General features: G+C 42.5%; 1 protein-coding gene across 1 annotated transcript; it reads right to left on the bottom strand.

Annotated features, from left to right (window-relative positions):
• Nucleotides 1–688: 688 nt before the first annotated feature.
• Nucleotides 689–26,076, bottom strand: LOC103769086 (collagen alpha-1(IV) chain-like; the record flags this gene model as incomplete). Its single annotated transcript, XM_008936260.1, has 22 exons — nt 689–1,272; nt 2,834–3,006; nt 3,978–4,092; nt 6,626–6,803; nt 8,636–8,848; nt 8,984–9,082; nt 10,270–10,398; nt 12,008–12,079; nt 12,753–12,825; nt 15,781–15,914; nt 16,348–16,533; nt 18,285–18,335; nt 18,830–18,928; nt 19,352–19,428; nt 19,525–19,655; nt 20,525–20,664; nt 21,360–21,449; nt 21,543–21,641; nt 24,299–24,451; nt 25,047–25,136; nt 25,403–25,570; nt 25,963–26,076. Coding segments are annotated over 22 exons (2,666 nt in total), but the record flags the coding sequence as incomplete, so codon positions are not given.
• Nucleotides 26,077–26,345: the final 269 nt, after the last annotated feature.

Below are 26,345 nucleotides of genomic sequence, written 5' to 3' on the forward strand. Positions count from 1 at the left end.
ATTGCATAGAAATGACTTAGAAACATTTCCGAGGCCACTTGGAAGAGTTGTGGGGTTTTTTTTGGCACAATATTAACAAAATTAAGGCCTTAGGCTTTTAAAAAATCAAGTCATTCAGTGTGTGAGTAGTGTTGAAAACCCTGAAAAATATTAAATACAGAATAAGGACTATAAGCTCAAAGCAGGATTGACTATAATAAACAGAAAGAGCTGTTAACCTGGGTTCAGTCTCTGTCACTTCAGCATTGAAATGGCCTATGCAAAATGAACATTTCACATCCTCTTTTGGCATTGAACATCTAATTCATGACACTGAAAAGAAGAAAACTCTTGTAAGCTTCTTTTGGAAACGATAAATCCAGAGCTCGATTTGCCTAATGGTCGATATCTATATAAATTACTAAAATATTTATATATATTTTTCTTTTTTTCTTGACCATTGCTGGATCATTCTTTATTCCACAGGAAAGTTTGTTCTACGACACGAAGAAGCTGCATAGTACCAACAGAGCAGAAACACCTCCTTGCCTATTTGGCCAACCAATTTGGCAACCTCTCCCAGATGTAGCCCCACCAAACCCACCAGCAAGGCTACAAAGAGAAGCAAAGGTTTGCAGGATGACACTCTAGGTTGTGAAAAGATGGTGATGTGTTGCTTAACCCCACTCTGGAATCCCAGAACTCTTGGTTTTTTACACCAGTATTGCTTTGTACAGAACAATAAGTACACACCCAAGAGTCTGGGGTTTTGAGACTCCTAGAGAACGGTCACAACAAACTTATCTGGGGAAGAAAAATGAATCTAAATCTATAATACAATAAGAAAGGGGGGGTCAAACAGTATAAGGCAGCACTGCATACCTCCTAGCACCTTTGCATTTGTTTTCTGGATAAAGGCTGACTTTTTATTCCCTCAGTGCATTGCATTTATATAAAAAAATACATACATTTGGCTGAAAAGTGCCACTTGGCATGTCAACGTTGGAAGCTTATCTTTGTTGTCTCTTCTCTTCTTCAGCAAGGACAGGGCCAGTAAAGCAGTGTGTGTTAGTTATGCAAGTTCCTAAAAGGCACTTTACTGTTTTCCTATTGGACAACAATGAGGTACATATGATATATGTCTAGGCTTCATTGCTGTTAAACGAATAGCACCATAATTGTGTGAAAAATTAGTCGAAATTCAAAAGTCATTATGTTTTCCTCATACAGACTTGACAACGGCTGACGTTGGAGCGCAGGTCCCCGGCCTTCAACGTGGAGGGAGTTGGTTTCCTACCAAAAAAATAAACCAATGGAAAGACCCATGAGCCGTGGCTGACAGCAGCAGTCGCTTTTCAGGCTTCTAATTGGCAACGAAAACTTGACGTGCAGCCAAAAGCCTCTCTAAGCTGTGCTGAATCATGAAGGTGTCCCTGAGTTCCCCAGTGTCTATTAGTCACTAATTATCACAAGATTAGTTTTCCACTTCCAGTTACTTCACAAGTCTCTTCTGTCATGAGGCTGGACGTTTTCTTAACCACAAGACACTACCTGGTTAATGAGCAGGGTGAAAACGTGCCAGAATTTGGGTTGAAAAAAGAGAAAACTGGGCCAAGACACTGAAGTCGTTTGACTGTGTATGAGTTTTTGGCTAATTCTTGTGATTTTAGAGAAAAAATGAAAAGCCAGCAAAGGAAATGATGTGATGTTGTATTGATTATGAGTTTATAGAAAACTGAGGAGTATCTTTTAATTGTGATAGTAGGACGGGTCCCTTGGTCTGGTATTATTTGATCCATTTGAGGTACAGCCTGTAGCCAGAAAAGGGTGTGCAGCTGCCAGGTCTCTGAGTAGGACTCAATGAATACAACCACCTGTAGTGCTGACTCCCCTAAATTTTCCTCTGAGCAGCCTTCCTCTTTTCCTAGGGAGCCACTGCTCACCCCAGTGTTGGCAAACGGGCTCTTGCAGCAGTAGCTTTTCTGGATGATGAGTTGATCACAGCCCTGGTGCTCAATTTTTCTACCTACCTAGTTGACAGCTATCTCATAGACCAACAGTCAAAACTGGCTGCACAACCTGCTTCACTCTGACTGAGACAGGCTCAGGAGCACTCACAGATTGGAAGAGATGGAGGGTACCAGGAGCAGCAGCCTGGACTGTGGTGGAAGAGGATGCTTGCTTGCCCTCCAAAGGAATGTCTGCTACTCAGGTAAGCTGTGCAGACATGGGAGCTGGGCTACAGGCTAACATAAAATACATATGGAACAAATTAGACTGTGTCAAATGTTTAGGGGACCAGACAAAGCTTCCTACCACTTAATATCCCTAATTAGAACCTTAGCAGGACTGAAGAAATGCCTAAAGCCTCCACCTTCAGCTGCATTTTCCTTCCTCAAACATTAAGGAAAGGTCAATAATTGTTCAGCTCACTCAGTTCAACACCTGCACTGTTTTCAACGGGTTCTGTTAGGTGCTAACAACAACTAGAGGGAACTTTATATTCCAGCTTAATTCCAGGCAGCACATCAGCCCGTCCCAGTTACGACTCGGTGGCTACAGCCAAACGTGGTGGAAACACATTGTCAGGTTGTTCTGAAAAGCAAAACACTAGGTACAAATGACACATTGTCAACGCTCACTGAAGGCACATTCATTAATTCCCCCCCCTCCCCAAACGATTATGATTTTTTTTCCCTTTTTGTTAAGAAAATCATTAACTGCATGCACTGAGCAGGCTGGGGCACAGCCAATACTTGAACCGTGTATGAAATTCAAACAATACTTCTCTTCTCCAGTCCAAGGCTTGACTGAGTCCCAGATCCTGATCAAAAATAAAACCCCATGGACTTACTTGAACATCTCATTCCTCTCTATAGTGGCGAGCCAGAAGCTGTAAGCATTTGCATAGTAATTGCAGGTGCCCCGGCCATGGCACTCAATGAAGGGAGCGCTGCGGAACTCCTCCAGGCAGGACCCAGGAGAGGCCAGGGCTTGGCCAGAGCCCTCTGCACCAGCACTGGTGTGCTACAGAGACACAAAAGCAGCAGTCAGAGAGGGACTACACCCCTTCTGCTACACCATCTCTTGCATAAGTATTTCTTCTCATGCCCTCTCTTGTGCCCGCCTGCTGTTTCGTCCCACGGTTCGAGGAGGAGCAAGAAGATGGAGCTGAAGGGATGGTGGTGATGTTCCACCAGCAACATCAACTCCAGGGCAGCAGCATGCACAGAAATCCTTCAGGGCTGAAAGAGGAGCCAAGCTCTCTCTCTGCTAGCCACAAGGCAGGGCCTGCTCTCCAGACCCAAAGACTTCATTGTCTTGCTATCCACATGGCATGGTTTGTATCCAACAGCCCAACCCAGTTCTCACCCCACATCACAGTGGCCTCCTTCTCATGGCCAAGTGCTAACAGCTTGGGGTCTGTGCTGCCTCTCACCCCATGCCCACACCTTGCCTAGGAAAGCAAAGCTGATACAGGCTGTGAGCATGACAGGAAGCATGCCAACAACTAACCATGATGGAGGAGTACAGGGTGGCTCTTCCAGGCCACCCCTTGGCCCTGTTTATTTTACTAATATAGCTAAAGCTTGAAGAAACTTGACAAAAGGCCAAAAACACCATTTGAAAAGTGAAGACTTAATAATAACCACAGGGGAAGAGGACAGGCACTGATAGCTGCCACTGTAGGAAGCTACAACAGAGATGGAAAAGGACAAGGGGAAATTATGCTGAAATCCTCCCTCATTCAGCACTGGGATCCTGTACCAGAGCTGCAAACAGAAGAGAAAGCTGTGTGACCTTCCCCAAAAAGTGGATAACTGCTTGCTATTGCATTATTCTCATTCAGCAACTAGCCAGAACCTTTCTAAAGTCACCAGAAAGGGTGTAGGTCTAATGCCCTCCTAAGACCTGAAGTGACACAGCCAGATATTAACTTTCCCAGAGGAGAAGTGGAGATGAAAGGCCTGACCCAAGTGTTCTCCTTGTGCACTCACCATGACAAAGGAGTAACCAATCCAAAGGGAACTCCAGCCTTCAGGACAGGGTGGGATCTGAATTGTTTGACTGTGAACAGCTATGACCATAGCAGGAGCTTCACACACAGAGCATCTGGAAAGACCAAGAGATGAATGACCTACATGCAGTTGAGCATTAATATTGCTTATTTCAGAAGTTACTTTCTTTAAAGAACCTTGAATTAGAAAATGCCATCTTCAAAACCATGGGAAAACCAAAATGTTTCATTTAGAAAAACCAACCAACTGGTTCTTTCTTTTTTTTCCCCTCATTTACTTAGGGACAGCTTAATTAGCAAGTCTTATTCCTATTAACCTTCCTAGGAGCAAAAAACTAAGAGACTCAGCAAGGATCTCAGCAAGTGGTCTGCTGTGATCAGAGACAAGGAACAGCAATTCATCCTCCTCAGCATAGCCCTGAGAAAGAGTCAGCTCCCTGGGAAATGCCTCATGAGGATGATCACATCTAATCTAATCTCACACAGACTCTTCCCCCTGAATTTTCCTTGAAAGTGGCTTTTATTTATATTCGTGGTCTTCATCCCCAGTAAGATATTTCTAGCAAGATCACTTGACAAAACAGCTCTTCAGGAAGTTATGCAGCACCAGTTATTTGACTTCAGATAAATTATTTATGGATCAGAACTTTTATTTCTTATATAACTCCTCAATTGGCTACTATGGTCAGCAATGAGGAAAATGATTCAAATACCTAAAACCAAACAGTCTCATTTCCATTATCAGAGCAGTGAAAAGAATCATGTACAAAAGTGATGAAGTTGGATTCTGGAAAATGCAGAGAAGCAAAGGAATTTATCATGAAAGCCTTCTATTTCTGACTTGTGAGGACTGCTTTCATACCTCCTGCCTTCATCTCTGCTGCAGGAGCAAGACAGTTATTTTAAGAAACACATCAAGGAAAGAGTAAGTTGAAAGAAGAATGGAAAGCTGCCTCTATTCTTGGCTGTCCTCTTGGCTTCAAGAGATTTCTGGTATTTCAGTGGAAGGCTTTACATGAAAAAAAAAAAAGTCCCACTTCTACACCTTTTCAACTTTTGGGCAGGGAAAACTGTTGGTTTCAAAGCCTCAACTCATGAAATGAATGGGAAGAATAGTCTCAGATTCCTTGTTGGTTTAAAAAATATGTGTTACAGTTATCTCTGCTATGGCTAAAAGAAAAACCCATATACACACACACATAGATTGATATATATTAATATACAGATATATTTTTATGGTTTCTATATTTTTTTTCTATTTTATTTTTTTATTTTCTATATTTATTTTCTATTTTTGTGGTTTTCTATATGCACAAGGTCAGGCAAAATGTTTTCAGGTGCCTACTAGAGCAAGAGTTTCAAAAGTGATTGTTAAAGGTTATTTTGGGTGCTCAATCAGGGATGGCGTAAAAGGAGCACAAATTTCAATGGTTGATCATTTGAATTTTTCTGAAAAAATTCACATTCTTTCCATTCACATCTCATGAACAGCCAAAAAAAAGGAAGACTACCAAAAAACTACAGTCTTTCCTGAGAACCTTTTCTCCATCTGCCCATCCATTTTCAAGGCACACCAATTTCTATGGCACTAACCCAGAGCAGAGAACTGCAGACACAAGATGGGAATCTACCATCCACAATAAATACCAAACATTTGGCAGTAGAGCCAAATACTTTTTAGAACACACCAAGATGTCCAGATGACAACCCACTGATTATTTGATTTGTCCTTTCTCTTGGATGGTACATAGAGACCCAAGAAAACAGTAACAGCATCTCCACTCCACTTTATACACCAGCAAGAGCTGATATAGATCAGAAGTGATGATGGGAACCACAGCAATGCCTACATCTATTCATAATCATCTAATTATATTGTCTGATTCTTATCTACCAGCAGTGGTACAGCTCTCCCTGCTCTTGCTCACACCTCTGCCTTCAGCACTGGCCATACAATGGCAGGACAGTTTTTGTTGGTGGCCTTCCAATTTACAATGGACCAAAAGTTCCACATGTTGGATTGACACAGGACAGTTAAATCTGATATGTGTCAGACACCAGATGAGAATCTGGAACCTCTAAAACAAATAGATGATTGATTTTGCAGCTGTTTGCTTTAATTCAGACAAGGATGGGTGCATTCAAGCTATCTCCAAAGCAATGGGAGAAGCTTGGTAGTCTACAGGATGATAAATAAAAGTAATAGTGGATGATAAATAATGTTACCATTCTCAAACAAATGGAAACTCAGCCCTAAAAACCTTCTAGCTAGGGCTAGTCAAAAACCGGAATTGTTCTGGACAAGGGATTGTGAATAAATTCAAACCTTTTTCCCCTTCAAAGTACATCACAGCTTTTGCAAAACAGCCTAAGGAAAACTTTTCATTCCAGTTAGACTCCAAATTGACACTTTGTTTGGTTTCCCCCTCCAAAATGGGTTTATTTTTGATCAAAGTCTGAACTGAAATCATGCACACTTTGAAACACTTCATCAAAGGGCCTCAAACTTTATATTTAAAGGCAGGACATAAAAATAAACAGATTAAAAGCCTTTTCCAAAAAAAAAAAACCACAAAGCCCCATAAACCCTTTGCACAGGCTTCATTATTTTACAAACTGAACCCCTACCTGCTGATGAAGGGTCTGATATTGTCCCCAGTGATAGGAGCCATGTTCATTGGCATGGGTTCAGGAGTGGAGAGCCAGTAGGAATAGTCATTCCTGGATGCAAAGTTGCACACGTTGTTGATGTTGCAGAATAAGAAGGGCATGGTACTGAATTTTCGGAGGCAGCTTCCAGCTGTGCCTGAAATGTCAAGTGAAAAGCACTTTTTTAACTCATTTCTTCTAAACCAAACACTTATTTCCAGGAGTAACCACAAAAACAGATGAGACTTGCTCTACAGGACCTAGTTCTCTCAGAAGAAGTGACTTCTCTTTGCTCCATCAGGAAGAAACAGGGCAAGGCAAGGAGTAGCCCAGTCTTGCCTGTAGAATTCTGGAGTTAATTTGGGTTGGAACAGATCTCTAGAGGTCTTCCATCCTAACTCCTGCCAGTTGGATCAGGTTGCTTGGGTCCATAGCCAGTTGAGTTTTGAGTTTGTCCAAAGAAGAGACTCAACAACCTCATTGGGTTTCAGTGTTTGAGCATCAGCATGGTCAAAAGGTTTTTATGTTTCAAAAACTTTACCCCATACCTGCATCCACTGCTGCTTTTGTCACTGAGCCCCTCTGAGAAGAGTTTGCTCCATGGAATGGAATGGAATGGAATGGAATGGAATGGGATGGAATGGAATGGGATGGAATGGAATGGGATGGAATGGAATGGGATGGAATGGAATGGGATGGAATGGAATGGGATGGAATGGAATGGGATGGAATGGAATGGGATGGAATGGAATGGGATGGAATGGAATGGGATGGAATGGAATGGGATGGAATGGAATGGGATGGAATGGAATGGGATGGAATGGAATGGGATGGAATGGAATGGGATGGAATGGAATGGGATGGAATGGAATGGGATGGAATGGAATGGGATGGAATGGAACGTCCTGTCCCTCCAAACCCTTGTGAACAGTCCCTCCCCTGCTCTCCTGTAGCCCCTCTCAGGCACTGGGAGGTCGCTCTAAGGTCCCCCCAGAGCCTCCTCTTCTCCAGGCTGAACAACCCATCTTTTCTACCCTCACTGCAGCCAGCAATAAAGGCCCCACCCAAAATTTCTGTTAAAGCTGGGAAAAGCTGGTTCCACCAGATTCTCCAGACTCCACTCGCCACCTTAGCAGCTCGTTGTATTCACTGTGGTGTATCAACATCTCCCTTGATCTGTGAGCCCCAAATCTGGGCTCTTCCTTGATCTGTGAGCCCCAAGTCTGGCCACACTGTCCCAGATGTGGTCCCACACAGAGAGCAAGAACAACCACCCTCCTTCTGCTGGTTGCACTTCCACCAGCAGAGCCCAGCAGGTTGGGCAGCAGGGAATGGGGTAGCTGTGGCAAGGGCAGCCAGTGCTGCTCACCAGGACTCCAGGTCCTGTCCTGCACAGCAGCTTTCTCACAGCCTCTGCTGCTGCTGAGTGAGCCATCAGTGCCCAGTTTCTTCTGTTGTGTGAGGTTATTTCATTCTAGGTGTACCCCTCTGTATTTGTCTTCTTCTCAGCTCTTTTCTCCAGCTTGGCCAGGTCCCTCTGAAGAGCAGCTGTGATTAACTGTCCCCCCCAATTCAGCATGACCCACACATTTGCTGAGACAGTCTATCCCATCACTCAATGAATAAATTCATTGAACAGCACTGGCCCAGTACTAATTCCTGAGGGACATCACTAATCCATGACCACCACTCAGATTTTGGGCAAAAAGATCACATCCCCCTGAGCCTAATGGACCCATCAATCTCCCACTGACTTCATCATCTGCTTGGCCAGCCCATATCTCACTCATTTGACTACAGAGATGCTATGGATGACCATGTCAAAGGCTTTGATAAAGTCTTTCTTCAATAAACTGACTTCACTGTCCACCAAACCAACCTGGAAGGCGTAATAGAGCCAAGAATAATTACACAGGTTTATTTTAAAAATGAAGGAAATATTTGGTTTGTAATGAGTGCTAATTGGATTCTAATTTGGTCTCTACTTACCCAGGTCTTGGCCATGTGCTCTTTCATTGCCTTGTACATAAAGCAAGGAGTAGCCATGGTAAATCAGCCTGGTTCCAAAGGGACATGATGGTTCTTCAGTGGTTTGACTGTGTCTGGTGACGAGGAAGCCATGAGCAACGGATGGTGCCCCTGGGGGGCCCATAGCCCCAGGCAAACCTTCAGGGCCAGGTGGACCAGGCACTCCTCTGGGCCCTACAATACAGAGAGTCTCCTTTTACCTTTGTACTCTGCCTACATAACTGAAAAAGTGAAATGAGACCCATTCACACCTCATTTCCTATGTTAGTTTTCTAGGAAGGAATCGACTTTGAAAACTCCTGGGCTTACCTGGAGGACCATAAGGACCAACTTCTCCTTTCTGCCCAGGTTTGCCATCAAACCCTGGGCTGCCAGGTGGTCCAGGGACACCTGAAGGTCCCGTCAGCCCTGTTGAAAAACAAGGACTAGTTATTACTGGCTATTATCTCATTTTAGTTCTGACTTTATGGCTTTTAATACACAGCAAATTTCAAGGCAATTTGCTCTCTCTCTGATGAATTTACAGTTGGACTTGATGGTCTTAAAGATCTTTTCCAAGCTAAATGATATCTAGAGCACATATATAGGTTACTGTAGCTGAAGTAACTATGGTAGAGAAGAAGAGAGAAGTAAGCAGAGGGTGTGCTTCTAAAATAACTACTATTCCCCTGCCATCTGAAAAGGAAGGGCAGCAATCTCTTCCCTCTCTGCTTATCACATGACTCAATCAAAAACAGACCATCAAAAGTAGGGTCATGAAGAGTAGGGAGCCCAGTATTCTCTTAGCTCCTTCCCAAACAAGTTTCCAGACATATACTTTGTCTTCTCTCTGTCCATTTTCTAGGGATGCTTTGAGTCCAGCAACTCTGACTTTGAGAAGAGAAGAATTTGACAGCATCAGCCCCACACCAACCCTTGTGTAGCCCATCAGAAGCTTCAGGGAGCCAGAGCTGTCCTTTTCCTGACCACTCACAAAGCAACACTCTGTTGATGTGTTGAAGGGACTAGAGAACAGGGACACATTCCACCTGAGCAAACCCAGGCTGTGTCCAGCCACGGAGATCATTTCATAGCTATTTCCTGAGGGCCAGAAGCTGCAGAGTTGTAACTCCACCTTTGAGAGCAAACCTCCATATCTATTATATTAAATATAAAGAAGATCTGATGCCCCACTGGAATTCCCCATCATCTTCCCATAAAACAAGCAGGAACAAAGTTCTCCCACAGAACCTCTGAGCTCCCACTCTGTGTCCCATCATTCTGAAGGACATGTCCTTGTCCCAGTAGCTCCTTTGTCTTACCTTTGCTCCATTCTCTCATTCCCTAGTGTGGTTAATTCTTGCAGTGCACCTTTTCTTTACAAAAATTGCAGTGTGTGGGCTAAGAGATGAAATCTAGGACTACAGAACAAGTTTTCTGGGACTTCTTTGGATGAGCTTCAAAAAGAAGGACTCTTCCTTGTTGTTGATACAATTTAAGGGGCTTATAAAAGGCTGGATAATATTATCCCCAAAATCTTCTAGTGTCTAGCCTACCATGAGTCTATTTTGACATTCATTACAATGTATTTCTACTGGCAAGTTACAAACTCTCACCTTGCTGTCCTTTGGGACCTGGGAGTCCTGGGAATCCTTTGAGACCAACTGGTCCTACAGGGCCAGGTAAGCCAGGATCCCCCTTAATAAGCTGAAAAGCACCTGGTGGGCCTGGTGGGCCTTGTAAACCTGCCAAAATGAACACACAAAACCAGCACAAATTTAGTGTTGCACCATAAAGAAAGTGAGAAAACCATGTTACCTTCCATGATGATTTTTGTAGTCAGAAAACAGAGCCTAGAGCTTCAAAGTGTCCAAGACACTATTATGTGCATGAAGTAGAGACAAACCCAACGTTGGCTGAAGGTAGAGGACAAGAAGGTTCCAGCCACAATGGAGGAACCTTCTCAGAGAACAGACAGAGCCTAGAGCTCCAATGTGTCCAAGACAATATTATGTGCATGAAGTAGAGCCAAACCCAACGTTGGCTGAAGGTAGAAGACAAGGAGGTTCCAGCCACAATGGAGGAACCTTCCCATCTTCCACCCAAGAGGACAGAGCAAGCCCACAGATGGAGCTCTGAGCAGAAGCACTGCGACCAGGTTGGGCAAACAAGGAGCAGCATCTGTTGGGAGTGGTGGGGGCAGTTTGGGCTCAGCAGAGCTGTGACCTCTGCCCATCGTTGGGGTGCTGTCTGCTCTGCTCACCAGCAGGCTCAGGCTGCAGCCCCAAAGGTCACACCAACTAACTGAGGGCTGTGCAAGTCTACCCAGAAGGTCTCCAGGGAATGAGAAGGATGACATCTTTCAAAAGAATTACTATTTTGTAAGTGGACCTTTTTTCTAAGGATTGTAAGGAGGTTGTGACCTGCTGAAAGAAAATGGTGGCCACCACCACAACTGCAAGACTGTGGCTGAAGTCAACATGGAAGCACCACAGCCCATCGTTGGTGATGTCTCCACCCAAACAGACCTCCCAATGACTGAAATAGCTGTCCAGACCTTGGACTATGGAGTTCCCTCAGCCAGCTGAGTGGTGCAAGCAAAGGATGCCATCCAGAGGACCTTGGCATGCTTGAGGAATGGCCCAATATGAACCTCATGAAGTTCAGCAAGGCCAAGTATAAGGCCCTGCATGTGGGTCAAGGCCATTCCCCAAATCAGCACAGGCTGGGGGGTGAATGGATTGAAAGCAGCCTTGCAGAGAAGGACTTGGTGGCTGGAAAATTGGATGTGAGCCAATAATGTGTGCCCACAGCCCAGAAGGATGATTGTGTCCTGGGCTACATGAAAAGAAGTGTGGACAACAAGTCAAGGGAGGTGATTCTCCCCCTTTGCTTTTGAGATCCCACCTAGAGGACTGTGTTCAACTCTGGGGTCCTCAGTATGAGACAGACATGGACCTCTTAGGGTGGGTTACCCAGGGAAGTTGTAGCTCCTCATCCCCAGGAATGTTCAAAGTCAGGTTGGATGGAGTGTTGAGCGACCTGATCTAGTGGAAGATGTGTCTGCCCATGGCAGAAGGGTTGGACTAGTTGACTTGAGTCTCTAAAAGTCCCTTCTAGCCCAAACCATTCTGTGTTTCTGTGGTTCTGGGGCCATCATTTAAAGATTCTAATCACAACAAAACTTCAGTATTGATTTTTCAGAGCAGGAGATAAGTACATCCACTCCCTACCCAATACTTAAATCTAATCTGACCATTCAATGAAAGGGAGAGAGAGAGATCCATGGATTAGTCACAAATATCCATCATAACAACAATATCTGGGGAAAAAAAGCCAGTCTTTATATTATACCTTTGGATCCAGGAAGACCTTGGTCACCCCGCTCACCCTTAAGGCCTGGGAAGCCTGGAGATCCCTTTGGACCTGAAGTCAAAGGAAAGATTTACATGAATATTCATTTTTTTTTTAATTTAGAAGGATATATGCAGAATAAACATATTCCATCCCATAAGCATGTAAGAGCTGTGAATTTATTTGCTCAATTAACTTGTTAACTGTTTCAAGAACAAGGTACCAACAAGAGCACCAAGTCCCCAAAGAAACGATAACTGAAAACAAATTTCTCTTCCTCTAATATTATTCTCTAAATTTTGAGAATTAAGGGTTTTTTTCCCTATTAATTGCATTTTTTATACACAAAGTGTTTTCCTGTATGTGATGGTGACAGCAGAAGCAATTTAGTCAACAATGGAGACATCCTGAGCTTGTGTTTCCTCAAATACAGCTGCAACATTTGCCTCTTCAATTCCCCAGACAATCTGGAAGACTCTTGGCTGGTAATGTCCAAAAAATTGATTTTTCTACCCAGTTTTTAAAGCAAGTGCACACTTAAAACTGGCAAAGCAATAGGCAAAAGGCAAAAAAAAACTTCATAAAAAATCTTGATGTTCCTGGATGCTTTTGGATGCAGCTTTCAACGTCCTGCTTCAATAACTGACAGAGTCGAGCTACTCTGAGCATCATTTTTTGAGAGAGGGAGGATATGAAAGAAAAATCTCTGCATATTTTTTAGGAATATGGTAAATTTTCTTCTCACCTGGAACACCTGGAACTCCTGGAGGTCCCAGCTCACCTTTTTGACCAATATCTCCTGGTAAACCAGGACTACCCTGTATAAAAGAAAATATGAAGCATAGTTATCCTACACCATTATGAGATGAGTCTCAAATAGGCTGTGTATTTTTGGAAACCTATACAAAAAAATGAGAGAAAAGCCATCAAATTTAAGGAATGGTTACTCTCTATCATGACTAGATGAGAAGCTTCTCCTAAATGAACAAGGTTTTGTTCCTATTAAACTACTTTTTGCCTCCCAAAGATACTAGATCAGAATAGGGTCTCACGAAGAGTATAGCTAATAAAAAGGCTCTCAACTATAGATGATATTGATATCAAATACATCAAGAAGCACAAATATCAGTAAATATTAATTTCAGTGCAGACCCAGCTGCTGGTTGCTAGTTAGGCAATGAAATGTGGTAATTCTAGACCACAGCAGACTTGAACACTTCCACATTCACCTGTGGAATGAAATTAAATGTGCTCAACCATTCATAATCCTCTGAAGACACTTATTTTTCAACAGGGTTAAAATATTCAAGGACTTACACACAATGCAAACTCCTCCCTCTCCCTTCATTATTATGTTGCAAATTGTTCTGAAATTAATAGGAACAAGCTCGTTGTAGCTTCATTTCAAGGAGAACCAAGCCCATATTTCAAAAGACTCTGTAACCAGGCATTGAAATGACTGCAAATTCCCTTTCCTTCTTCTCTCTGTTGCAGATCATCTGCAAAAAGCTTTGAAGTACAAAGTTTCTCCCTGGCTGAAGGTAAAGGAAAGAAACAAAACCCCTTTGTCAAGTAACCTACTGAACATCTCATCAGATCTGAGAGCAGCAGAACAGACACGTGCAGTGATTTTTCATTTCATCTAAGTTGGGGGTTTATATTAAGAATGGCTCCCTACAAACATCCAGCCCTGACAGATTCTGATGCTGTTTTAGCAGAGGACTTCGTAGTGTTGGCTGGATGGTTGGACTTGATGATCTTGGAGGTCTCTTCCAATCTAAAGGATTCTATGATCTAATTCTTTCCACTGACTCTCAAGGGAGAAGAGAGGACTAGCTCAAAAATGTGTGTCAGCAGTGAGACTTCACACAGCAGAACCTCAGAGTGGAAAGGGAGGTATCAATGAAGGTTCCTTGTTTTCTTTCAGTCATGAAGACATGGCCCATGTGAACTCCTTCAAGTCCTAACACATGAGTTTCTGTAGCACCAACCAGGAGGGACAACGTTCATTCAGGAGACAGTCACGAATCACAATCTCATTAAAATGTTTTTTAAAATATATTTTTTAGGTTATAATTATAAAACTGATCGATTTATAATATAAATTGATTGGAAGCCTTCCATCAAAATACTTTTCCCACAAGAGTGTGCAGTTTCATTAACTTTTTTTTTTGTGTTTTCCCAGTCAGACCTAAGCTTGGCAAACAACATTTTGGGTTGGATCTGCTCCAAGTGAAACAAAACTATTTCAGTTGGTGAAAAAAAATGTTGATTTTCTCATTTCAACATAAAAAGGCACAGATAAATCCACAGGATTTGCATTTCATGGTCTGATCTCTGCAGTCTCTTTTTTTTTTAAGGGATTTTTGGACAGGCTCTGTCACCCACGTTGTAACCAAGTCTTTGTTCTGATTGAGGTTACCATCTACCTGGAGCAACTCAACTGTAACCAGGGCAGGAGCATGTCACAGTGGGGAGGATGAAGCCATTAGAAACCCATCTTAATATGGATCATGGAAGTTTAATATTGAAATAACTCACTGGAACTCTTCACGATGAGTTAACAACCCAACACTAAGCATTGTGGCTCAAGGAGAGCAGAACATTTTCTTCTGACTGAAGACCAAAATCCTTTGGCCTTTCCCATTCAGCTTGTGAAAAGCTCTCTGCAGAAGTATGGCAAATTCTTAAATTAGGGGGAAAAACACACTGGGATGTTATTTGTTGATTTGCTGCCTTCAAAGATGATGATTGCTATGATGATACAATTAATATGCTATGAAATGTAAATCCTTCATGTCTCTGGGAAGTGACCCCTGGATGCAGAGAAGGATGCAGCAGATCTCTGCATTATCAAGAATAATGTGGATCTTTTAAGTACATTATCATTATCCTGCTTTTCACACCAGGAACTTAGTCCTGCATCTTCCTTCTGTACAACATGAGTTGTTGAGTCACACTTTCCTACATTCTTAGTCCTTCTTCCATAAATTTTATCACCATTTTTATTATTAATAATATTATTTCCACGATTATGATCACCACTATTTTTTATTATTATTATTATTATTATTATTATTATTATTTTAGTAGGAAAAAGGAAATGTAAAGCTAAAATACAGAGTGTATTTTTCATTGTGGGAAGAAGGCAGCAGAGCCTGGAAGGAAGAGCACAGAAGACCAACTATTCTTGGTGACTGTCCCATTCCACTTCATTTTCCCTAATATACAGAAAAGGGACTGATTTAGATGAGGGAAAATGAATAATACATGTCACCAGTGTATTAATAGTATTGCCTGTTTGTATTTCCAGATCAGCAGCTACATTTCATGGCTGACAGCACTGGGGTTGTGCACTTTATTTGAAAGGTTTCATAACAAAACCAAACACTTCAGGTATTTTCAGAGGGCAATTTATTGTGAAATATGCAACCTTTAAAATTAAGTGCTAATGCATTTGCAGGATTTATGGGTGTGCTGCAGCCATCCTGTGCTGTTAATACACTGTAAATTATGTTCTGGGTGTTGTATGTTGCCACTCACTATCTATAAATTTCTAATAAGTTCATTATCTCACTGGGGCTGATTCGTAGGCAGCCTTTAAAAGGAGAGAATTGAAATGTTTTCAAGCTGACTTTCCATCATCAGTGAGTCCAAAGGCACTTTGAGCATGAAGTATCATACTGTTGAGTGAGAAACATCTATGATTAATATACCCATTAATTACAAGACCCAGCTTTCAGCAAATACAGAGAATACTGAAAGTAACTTACTGGCATTCCCTGGAAACCTGGGTCACCTTTGATTCCTGGACTCCCAGGAGTCCCAGGCCAGCCACTGCTCCCCTGCTCTCCCTTGGCACCTTTCACACCAGGCAGTCCTGGTGGCCCTGGTGGCCCAGGTAATCCTAGGAGGGAGAAGAAGAGTGTATTTAGTGGCAAAGTTGGTTCAGAGCAGTGTCTGATGGAGGATGAGCAGAATCAAAGGTATTATTGTAACAACATCTCAAGAAAATCAGCAGGAGAGCCTGTTGCAGGGAGGTCCATACAACTCCTCATCTGGCTGGACACCTACCCTTCATCAGCCTGTGGCTGATGGAAAGCAGGGGAGGGTTTTCTCCAGTGTTGAAAGGGGAGTTAGAAAGACTTCTGGACAAAACCAACTGCCTGAGGACATGCTGTCAGCCTGCTTGAGGACATGATGCCAGACTGCCTATGAAAGGGAGCTTCTCCCTCATCTCTGAGGTGATAAGCAAGGATATGCAATACTGGTTATGTCATTAACTAATTGGCTGAGCTTTGATCAACAGCAGTACGTTAATACTGAAGATAAAGAATTACCTGGAAGGCCAGGCTGGCCTTGGGGTCCTCTGTCTCCTTTAGGGCCCTCAGTTGCACTTCCTGGTAGCCCAGGAAGACCTTGGTTGCCCTTCGGTCCTGGTGGACCAGCATATCCTGGTTCTCCTTTCAGACCTGGGATCCCAGGACTCCCTGGGGATCCTGGAAAACCCACGTCGCCCTTTGCACCTGGGATTTGAAAGAAACCCCAAAAGAGGATTAGAGAAAGGATGACAACCATGGAAATCTTCTGCTGTATTATCTACTCATGACAAGCTTTCTTCCTTGAGAAAAGGAAGATGATAGAAGTGTAACAATAAGAGATATAAAACATATAAAGAACACCACCCCTGGCTCTTTGCCTGGACAGAACGAGGTCTTTAAATCCTGGACTTGTTTTCTTCAAGCTACAACACATTTGGAACACACGTGACAGGACAAGGGGGAATGGTTTTAAGCTAGAAAAGGGCAGATTTAGGTTAGACATTGGGTAAAAGTTCTTTAATATGAGGGTGGTTGATCACTGGAACAGTTTACCCAGAGAGGTGGAGGAGGCCCCATCCCTGGGGACATTCAAGGTCAGGACTGATGGAGCAAGCTGACCTAGTTGGAGATGTCCCTGCTTATTGTAAGGGGGCTGGACTAGATGACCTTTGGAGGTCCCTTCCAACCCAGACATTCTGTGATACTATGAAATGATGTCAGTTGGATATCTATTCACTCTAAAGTCAGATATCTTAAAATGAGCTGTGCTTATAAAATGAGAGACATGGATGAGGTGGGAAAAGTGCTCTCACAATCCAGCATCTCACCATACTGAGCTGGAAAATCTGCTTATTAAAATACATCCTCTAACAGTAGGGCTTTCTCAGCAACTTAATGACTGTTAATCACTCTGAGATGGTAAACAGAAGTTACTGTGAAATTCTGGTTTCTCTCTTTTGATTGTCCACCAAACTTTCCTGTATTCATAGGATGAACAAGTGAGGTAGGGCATTGGTGTTTCAAGCTAGAGAAGTTCCAAATCTGCCACGTCCTGTTAATGTCACAGTTGGACTAATTGAATCTTGGTTTTCTGGATGTTTAAAATTGAAAATCCTTTTGTGCACAATTTCCTTTCTCAGCAGCACTTATTTCTTCACTGCTGTATCTATTGCCTGGTCTATTGTCTACTAGACCTATTGTCTAGTGCCTAGGACACACTTATTTCATCAAATGGAGCATGGTGCTTTACAGACACCTTGAAAAAGCACTGACTCAAGCCAAATAAGCTGTTGTCACAGCACAGAGGAGTGACACACTCTGTGAAGACCACAAATGGTCTTGAAATTGGGAAAGCTACGTGGCTGTACCCAAGCTAGGAAGTCCTGAGTCTAGGTAGTAGTTTTTCAGGAAGAACTCATCAGGTCTGTGCTATCCTTTGCACCTCTGCACCATGTTCCTGTGAAGATCTCAGACATGCTCTGCTGAGCTCTGGAGAATAAATGTTTTAGCAATGAATAAAATGGCCCCTGGGCTGCACAACAGACTCAGGTAAAAAATAATTTCTGTGGTATTTTGGCCCTGAAACTAGAATCTTTTGCTGGCTGGTCCACTGAGCCTCACTAGACTTTGATTCTAGCAAAATTAGTAGGAAAACAGAAATATTTGGGAGTCAAAAGCACAGCACACAAATAAAGGAGCTAATTATATTACCTCAGCACAGCACAGCTTGCAGTAAATTCCACACTATGAATAATTACCCATTTTAGGGCATAGCTAACTCATGGCCAAGATGCTGCCACTGTAACAGAAGTTAGTATTTGAGCCTCTCAGAGTTTCTGCCTGCTCTGGAAAGGTAGAGCACGTAAAAGAATGAAGTACAAAGTCTGAATGGAAGCATTATGTTGATAGAATGTTGGTTCATAGAGGTTTTGTGCTTCTTTAAAGAAGTGTTTTACCTTTATCTCCCTTTGCACCTGGAAATCCTGGAAGTCCTCTACCTGGAAGACCTATAATTAGAGGCAGCAAAAAATTAGGAGATGGGACAGCAGTTAAATTTAACCTGTAATGAATAAAACTCTATTAAACAAACATAAAAGCTAAATAAATAATTCATGCAGCAGTTCTTCAGGGCTGAAACTGTCTTTGCTTGTACCTAGCACAACAGGCCCTGTCTGACTGAAAGCCCCACCCTGAGAAAAGCCAAGCCTGCTCCATTATCTCACAGCTAAGCTGCAGGCTGAGATTAATTCCCAAACATGCCCATTCTTTAAAGCATTGCCAGCTTTTTGTGAAAGAAATTCTTCCAAGATTACACTGATGAAACAGAGTTGCTCCTCTGAACGATCAGCTTTGCAATGCTGGATGATGGCTTGCAAGACACCACGCCAACTTTATTGTCCAAGGTTCCACCCAAAGCACCCCAAAGTGAGCACACCCCTCTGCCAGTTGCTCTTGTGGAGCATTTTGGTGCCCTGTCCACTCAACATGAGAGCCACGGTACCTTGTTCACCCTTTGCACCAGCAGCACCTGGAATCCCATCATAACCAGGTTCACCCTTCTGTCCAATGGAACCAGCAGGACCCGGCAGACCAGGTTCACCTGAAAAAATCATTCCCATTTTCATTCCATCCAGGAAGCATCAGACTTCTTGTAACAGTTTTTTTTTCCTCTAAATAAAGATTTAACTTATTCTTTTATTCCCACAGAGACCAAGGAGAGGCTGCACGATGACTCTGGCGTGACCTGAGGTGACTTTGGAATTAAATCAGTGTGAGACTGGGCTCAAGTATTGCAGGTTTTGACATAGTTCCCATGAATTGGAGTGAGTTTAGAGAGCAGGGACCTGTGAAGAGCCCAGCCCATTGTCCAAGGACATGACTATTGTGGACTATGAGATTAACAAATGGACCAATAAATATCTGAGCCAGAATGAAAGCAGAATGCCACAATATTTGTCCCAGCTACTGCCTGGAGGGGAACGATGCTTTAAGTAGAATTTGATGGCCTTTATCACTTCTCTACCTGGTTCTCCTTTTAAACCTGGGATGCCACTTAAGCCAGGAAGTCCTTTTTCCCCCTTTTCTCCATGGCTGCCAGGGCTCCCTAAAGAAAAGAAGAAGACAGGGAAGGGTTTATACGCAGGATTTTGGGGTAATTCACATGAATTTTGCCCTGTTCCATGAAAGAATAAGCACTTGCCTGGAAATCCTGCCATGCCAGGGGATCCTTTGGGACCTGGGGCACCTGGCATTCCAGGAATTCCTGCACTCCCCTTTTCACCCTTCTCTCCAGATGAACCTGGACTACCTGTTCTTCCTGGTTCTCCCTAGAAGGAGCAGCACACATTAGAAAATCCACATATTAATCCTGAAACATTTCTGTTTGCAATGGTTACCCCTCTAACTCAACAGACTTAGAAAGAATTTCATTCTTCCATTCAGAAACAAAGCAATTTAGGATTAAACTTGTCATTAAATCCCACTATTAGAATTATTGACTTTTCAAGCTATTGCTAATACCTACATATGAAAATGGGTCGTTTTCTATCCATTTTTATGTCAGTTTTTTACAGTCTTTCCTGAAATAGCCTCTTAACTTACTTACTACACTTCATCACCTTCAAAAAAACCATTTTTTAGGTCTTCAGTAAGTTTGCTACCAGATTAGTGAGCTTTATTTTTACAGTTTTTCCCTCATAAATTCATGATTACTGTCATTGTACAGCTAGAAAAAGGAACGTGAAACAAAGGAGGATCCTATTAGAGATTAAATTAACTTTGCAGACAGTATTAATATAGTCCTTTTTTCAGGAATATATGAGCATTTTCTAGGGTTTTTTTGCAGCTTCCCAGTATCTCTGTAAAAATACACCACCCCTGTTTCAGTGTGATTAGTTGTTCTGTTTGTAAAGAGGCCTTTTTAATTGATTGACTTTTAGTATTTTTAAAAGTTCTTCCCCTCCCTCCCACTTCCAGCACTGTAAATTAGCCTGTTCTGAAGAGATTGTGTAAGAACCCTGGAGATAATGGTCCCATCAAGCAGCATGCATCTCATCCTGGGCATATGCACACCTTTCAAGTTTCTCCTCTGGTATTTAAATGAGCATATCAGAAAACTCAATAAAATACCTGAAAGGCCAAGAGTATTTTTACAAATGCAATACTTAATACAGAGACAATCAAATCCTGTAAATACCTTCTCACCAGGAGACCCTGGAAAGCCAATTCCAGGAAAACCTGGTGCTCCTTTGTCTCCTTTTTCACCTTTTTGCCCAGGGAACCCTGGTGTGCCCGGGGAGCCTGGGACTCCTGGCAGACCCTTTTCTCCAGGTGTTCCTAGCAAGAGAGAAGGAAAAATGGGTATATCAGAATTAGGGGTAACCTAGCAGCCTTCACAATGATTTTTCAGTGTTGCTTCAGCTATTCAGAGAGAGAAAAGCAACCTAACTCACTAATTAGCTAGCAAATTAGCTTTTGAGATGCACTTTCTAATTAGGACAGTTTACTAGAAGACAAACTCTCCTTGTAAGAGAAGGTTTGAATCTTGGATTCAAAGTCAACAGAGATTTTGCTAAAAAATCTGATTTGAAGAAAAGTTTATATTGATTTGGATAATTTCTAACAGGGCCACAGTGACAAAGGGACTCTGCTGTAGCAAATTTTCCTGTCCCCTTTTGCCATTTGAGTCTTTCTCCTTGGATTTCCTACTACCCTAAGCACAAGGTCATCTGAACACCAAGTGTTCACCCAAGGCAGATGAAGAGGTAGCTCTTGAAAAAATTGCCTGTTTGCCACCAATACACAAATCCCACACATCCAGCTGAAGGATTTTCATATAGAAACTTAGGGAAGCAGCCTATTAGTTGTGTATCACCTCAGGAGTGAGAAAGTGAGGTCCCAAAAGTGTGGAGTTCAGACAGTGCATCAGTGCAGCTGTCAGAGAGCTCCACCAAGACATCTCCACACAGGTCTCTCATCATGTTCTACAGTAACTTGAGGAAAAAGAAGAATAAATCCCCAGCAACCAGTACCTGGCAAACCCATTTCACCAACTGATCCTTTTTGTCCTGGAACTCCTGGATCTCCTGGGTACCCTGGTGGGCCCTGATCACCTTTTGGTCCTACAGACAGCAAAGAAATGAAGAGTTCCATTAGTTAATGAGATGTAAAACACTTGATGAACAACCTCTCTCTGTTGCTAGCTTCAAACATACCTGGAAGTCCTGGAGTCCCAGGTTCACCATCTTTCCCTGGAATTCCTGGTTCTCCATATTCCCCCTGTAACCCTTTTTCTCCTGTTGCTCCATGGTCCCCTGGACACCAAGGAAACACACTCAGTGAGATCAGTTTTATCAGATTTTCCTGTACTGCCATATAATAATCCTTCCAGTTAATTTTTGATCACTGTTGCTGAACAAGGAAATGGCTGAATTCAAGCTTCATAGGTTGTACAGTAGAGTCACACTTGAGTAAAACAACTCTCCAGTCCCTAAACCAGGGTTTCAAACTATTAAAGTCTGACAGCTGTCTGTGAAAATTAGAAAACAAGTTACATCTGTAAAAAAACCTGCAAACAAACTTGTGTTTTAGGTTAATGAGTTACTTGAGAACCCTCAGACTAACAAATTCTCTAACAAATTAGAAAACAAGTTACATCTTCAAAAAAACCTGCAAACAAACTTGTGTTTTAGGTTAATGAGTTACTTGAGAACCCTCAGACATCAAGTGTGAAGAGAAATGATTGATTGGATTGCTCTCTGTCTAAAAAGGTCCATGAGTAAAACAACTCTCCAGTCCCTAAACCAGGGTTTCAAACTATTAAAGTCTGACAGCTGTCTGTGAAAATTAGAAAACAAGTTACATCTGTAAAAAAACCTGCAAACAAACTTGTGTTTTAGGTTAATGAGTTACTTGAGAACCCTCAGACATCAAGTGTGAAGAGAAATGATTGATTGGATTGCTCTCTGTCTAAAAAGGTCCATGTGAATAACCAGTTCACAGCCAGAAATCTGCTGTCTCCTCAGTTCTATGGAACCCTAAAGCATCTTCATCATTCCAGGAGGCTCCATCTCTCATTTTGTAGTGTGCCTCTTCTCCAGCTTTAAGGTCCAAGCTTTTTGGCCATGCCCCTTTCTGTTAGTGTTGTAGATAGCTGCAGGACAGTAGATTACTGAAGACAGCTCCCTGAATGCTTTTAAATAAGTGGATTTTATTAAAAACATCTCAAGATATCACAACCCAAACTTTTTTCATTAAAAATCACTCACAATCTTCCATAAAAATATTGTGTCATTCATGCACAGTTTGTACTGGAGCTTTTTAAAAGCTTCTTTCTGTGCATGGAACCAGTGTACCTCATTTGGATTTCTGGAAATAAAACTGATTATCAAACAGTCAACCTACAGGCCAACAGTAGATAAGAAAGTAATGGAGAAGAACCTATCTGGATTTGTTTCAAGGCTTCTCATACCACCAGATATATATAAAGATCAGAAAGAAATTAATTCTTATAGGCTGGGAGCCTCATGAAATGCAAAAGTGCTCTCAGAAGCTGCACCTCAGCTTCTCTATGTCCTTCTTTGTTCTTCTTATGTTCTTCAAGGTCTTCTCCTGCCCTCCCTGGCTGTCCAAGCTGGGAGCCTGGGCTTCTCTGAGACCCAGTGGGGACACACGAGCCCAGGTCTCCCTCTGACAAGTAGTCAGGACACAGAGGTAAGAGGTATCTAGATTGGGAAACTCTCCTGCTCCCAAAATTCAACTACATCATAGTTTATAGGTGGAAAGGAGTCTCAAGTGCTCTGAACCCAGCAGAGAACATAGTGATGACATCTACAGATGAGACTAAACTGGGAAGGCTTGAAAAGAGGACAGGATTAGACTGTAGAAGGATTTTGAAGAGCTGGAATAGAGGTTGAAAATCAACATCATGACATTCAAGATGTTTAATGCACTGCATATATGGTGAGGAGGAATTAAAAGCATGCTTGCAAAATTAAAAATTATTCCAGAAATAAAAGACTGAGAATTATAGCTGAGCATAAAGTCAGCTGCTGTTTCAAGACAGGGAAATTTCATTCTAGCAGGGTCTGAGTTGAAGTACTTCACTTGTTTCAGCTCTAACAGGACACAGCCAAATTGGGGAGAAGCCAGAAAGGGTAACAAGGATGATAATTATTTCAGAAAAGATGATATAAAATGAAAGGCTGAAGGATTTGGTTGAGGGAAATGGAAGGCTACATGATCTTGGTAGCCCACTCCTAAGACCTGCACTTCTATTTTGGCTTAACTCATTATTTAAAAACTCTCACAGGGTTTTAAATAAAAATTAAAGCATAGTAAGAAGAGGTCAAATATAAAAAGATATAAAATAGACACTATGTTTTCTCTGAAAACAAAAACATGACAGAAAATGATCTTAACTCAATTTTCATGTAGCAGTAAAAATAAAAATCCAAGAATTGTCTAAAAAACCCCTAATATCTCTACCAATATTAATTTCTAAACAGAAAGCTGATTGCCTATTGCATATCTCTAGATGTTTCTCAATGTTATCTTGTGGTATCAGTGGCACACACGTGTTTCTCTCCTGAAACTTCTTCAGGTCACAAAGTGTGCCAAAAAAGGCTGTGGGCTTCTTTTTTTTTACAGCATCAGTTGGTTTCCACAGCCACAAAGTTTCCACTCTCTCTATTTTACATATTTTACTCTGCTTTCTGCTTCTAAAATTTCTTTTGAGAGAGTTATAAGAGGTAAAATGAATTTTAGAAGGAAAAACTGCCACGTCTTCCACCCAACCCAAACCCATTCTGTCCCTGACTCATCTTTGTCCCTGTGGATTTGAAAGAAAAAGAGCTGCATTTGTGGTGTGAAATCCTTTGTTCTGTGAAAAAACTGTTGGCCAAAGCTAAGACAGAGCTGAACAGTGTAGGGGTGGCAATGACACTCATCCACAGGTAGAGACTGAAGTTACCTTTCTCTCCTTGATCTCCCTTTTGGCCTTTGAGACTAACCATGTCCATGGTGTCCATCGTTCCAGGTTCTCCTGGGAGACCAGCTTCACCTTTATCTCCTTTGACACCAGGGTCACCCTGTGGCCCGACCACACCTTTGAAACCTTGGCTACCTATAAATAGCACAGAATAATAGAGTGGCATATAAAACTTTGTAAAGGTAGTTAGTAGAGAAAAAAACAAAGGAAAATAGCTATTTAGTCAAATTCTGAGCATCAAATAGCATGTTCTGGATCATCTCCTTTACCTCACATGAAGATTTTTTTATAGGAGGGCTTCACAACAGCTCTGTCAAAAAAGTTGACTTGCTTTTCCCTCTTTACAGCCATTCATTTTAGACTCTCAAAACACCAGGGACAGTGTTTTGGCAGTCATACAGGGCATTATATGAAGAATTTAGACCTTCTTACTGGCTTTTTATAATTTTAAACATAGTATTTTCTTGGAGTCGTATCTATAGCATCCTTACACCTAGCAAACCTTTAAGAATGGATTAAAAATCCTGGCTTGGTGCCCAAATACAGCACTGCTCCTAGGATATGGCTTTCTTAATTACACTATTTCTAACTCACAGGGAAGTTACATGACATTAAACATTCCTCAGGCCAAGCACAATCCTTCTCATTGCTTATTTCCAGACTTGTCCTCTGACAGGAGAAAAAGGTGTCTATTACAACTGTCTTTTTTTAATAAAATCTTCTTTCTCACCTTTTTCACCAGGCAGACCTCGATCTCCAATGGGTCCAGGGGTCCCTGGCAGTCCAGGAGTTCCCATAACTCCCATTTCTCCTTTGGGCCCTGAAAGCAAAGAGTGAATAAGAGAAATAAAGCAAGCCATGTAAAGAAGCTCAAGAAACTGAATTATTTACTCCCTATCACATTAGAAATTCCACTACTTAAGCAAAAATGCAAGTGAAGGCCAGTGTCTGCCAGCTGCTGGATCTGATCCACCAAAGGACTTGGGAGCAGTAGAGTCACACAAGCACAGAGCTACTGACATCAGCCTGGGTTTAATTAAAACTCAGTCCTCACAGAAGCCACTTGCCAAAGGAAAAGACATTTACCTGATGATCCTTTCAGCCCCACGGCCCCTTGGGGACCTGGCAGGCCGGGTAACCCCACAGACCCTGGGACTCCAGGCTGTCCTGGGCTACCTTTATCCCCTTTTGGTCCTGGCATATCTAGACCTGGGATACCAGGGAAACCTCTTTCTCCTTTTATTCCAGGAAATCCTAGAAAAAAAAAAAAAACAGAAGGTATGGGATTAGTCCTCAATGGAGCAGGGGGAACACCATTAACAAGACTACCTGACCCTGTCCATCTAGGATTCAGAAATTAAATAGCATGAATAATGAAGACTCAAAGCCAGGCAGCAGAAGAAGTCCTCATTTCCTAAGTGAGGCTCTGCTCCTGTCTGTATTATCCATCAATGACCAAAAAAAAGTGGCAGGTGTTTTCTCAGGAGGCCTTGCCCTGTGTTTTGGACCAGATGGAGGACACCCACCAACACACCCCCTGTGCATCCTCACTGACCATGCCACAAAACAGCTCATGAGCAATATTCCTACAAACACCAGTGTCCATCTATGACACAAGCACCATCAGGGGCTCGTTCCCCTCTCACCTGGTGGTCCCTGGGGTCCTGGCTGCCCAGCAGGTCCTGGTGATCCCTGTGGGCCAAGCCCTGGTGCTCCTGGAGGACCCTGTAAGCCTTGCAGACCTGGGAGACCAGGGTCACCTGCGGGGAGACAGAGACAGATTGAGCATCCTCCAGTGTTACCTGACATCCTCTTTGCTGGAAGATGATAGACAAGGTGCTTTGGAAGCCATTGGCCAACGTGACCTCATCCCAGCCTCCAGCCCCTCCTGCCTGGGCTGCTCCTTGCTGCCAGAGGTTTGTCAGGGAAAACGAGGGGAAGGCAAAAGGAATGCCCTGAGGTATCAGTTGGGTACCCCAGGAGTGAGGAGACTCATCTACAGAGTCATAGACTGTCTGGGCTGGAAGGG

Source organism: Merops nubicus, unplaced genomic scaffold (genome assembly GCF_000691845.1).
Source record: "Merops nubicus isolate BGI_N331 unplaced genomic scaffold, ASM69184v1 scaffold25462, whole genome shotgun sequence".
Taxonomy (NCBI): domain Eukaryota; kingdom Metazoa; phylum Chordata; class Aves; order Coraciiformes; family Meropidae; genus Merops; species Merops nubicus.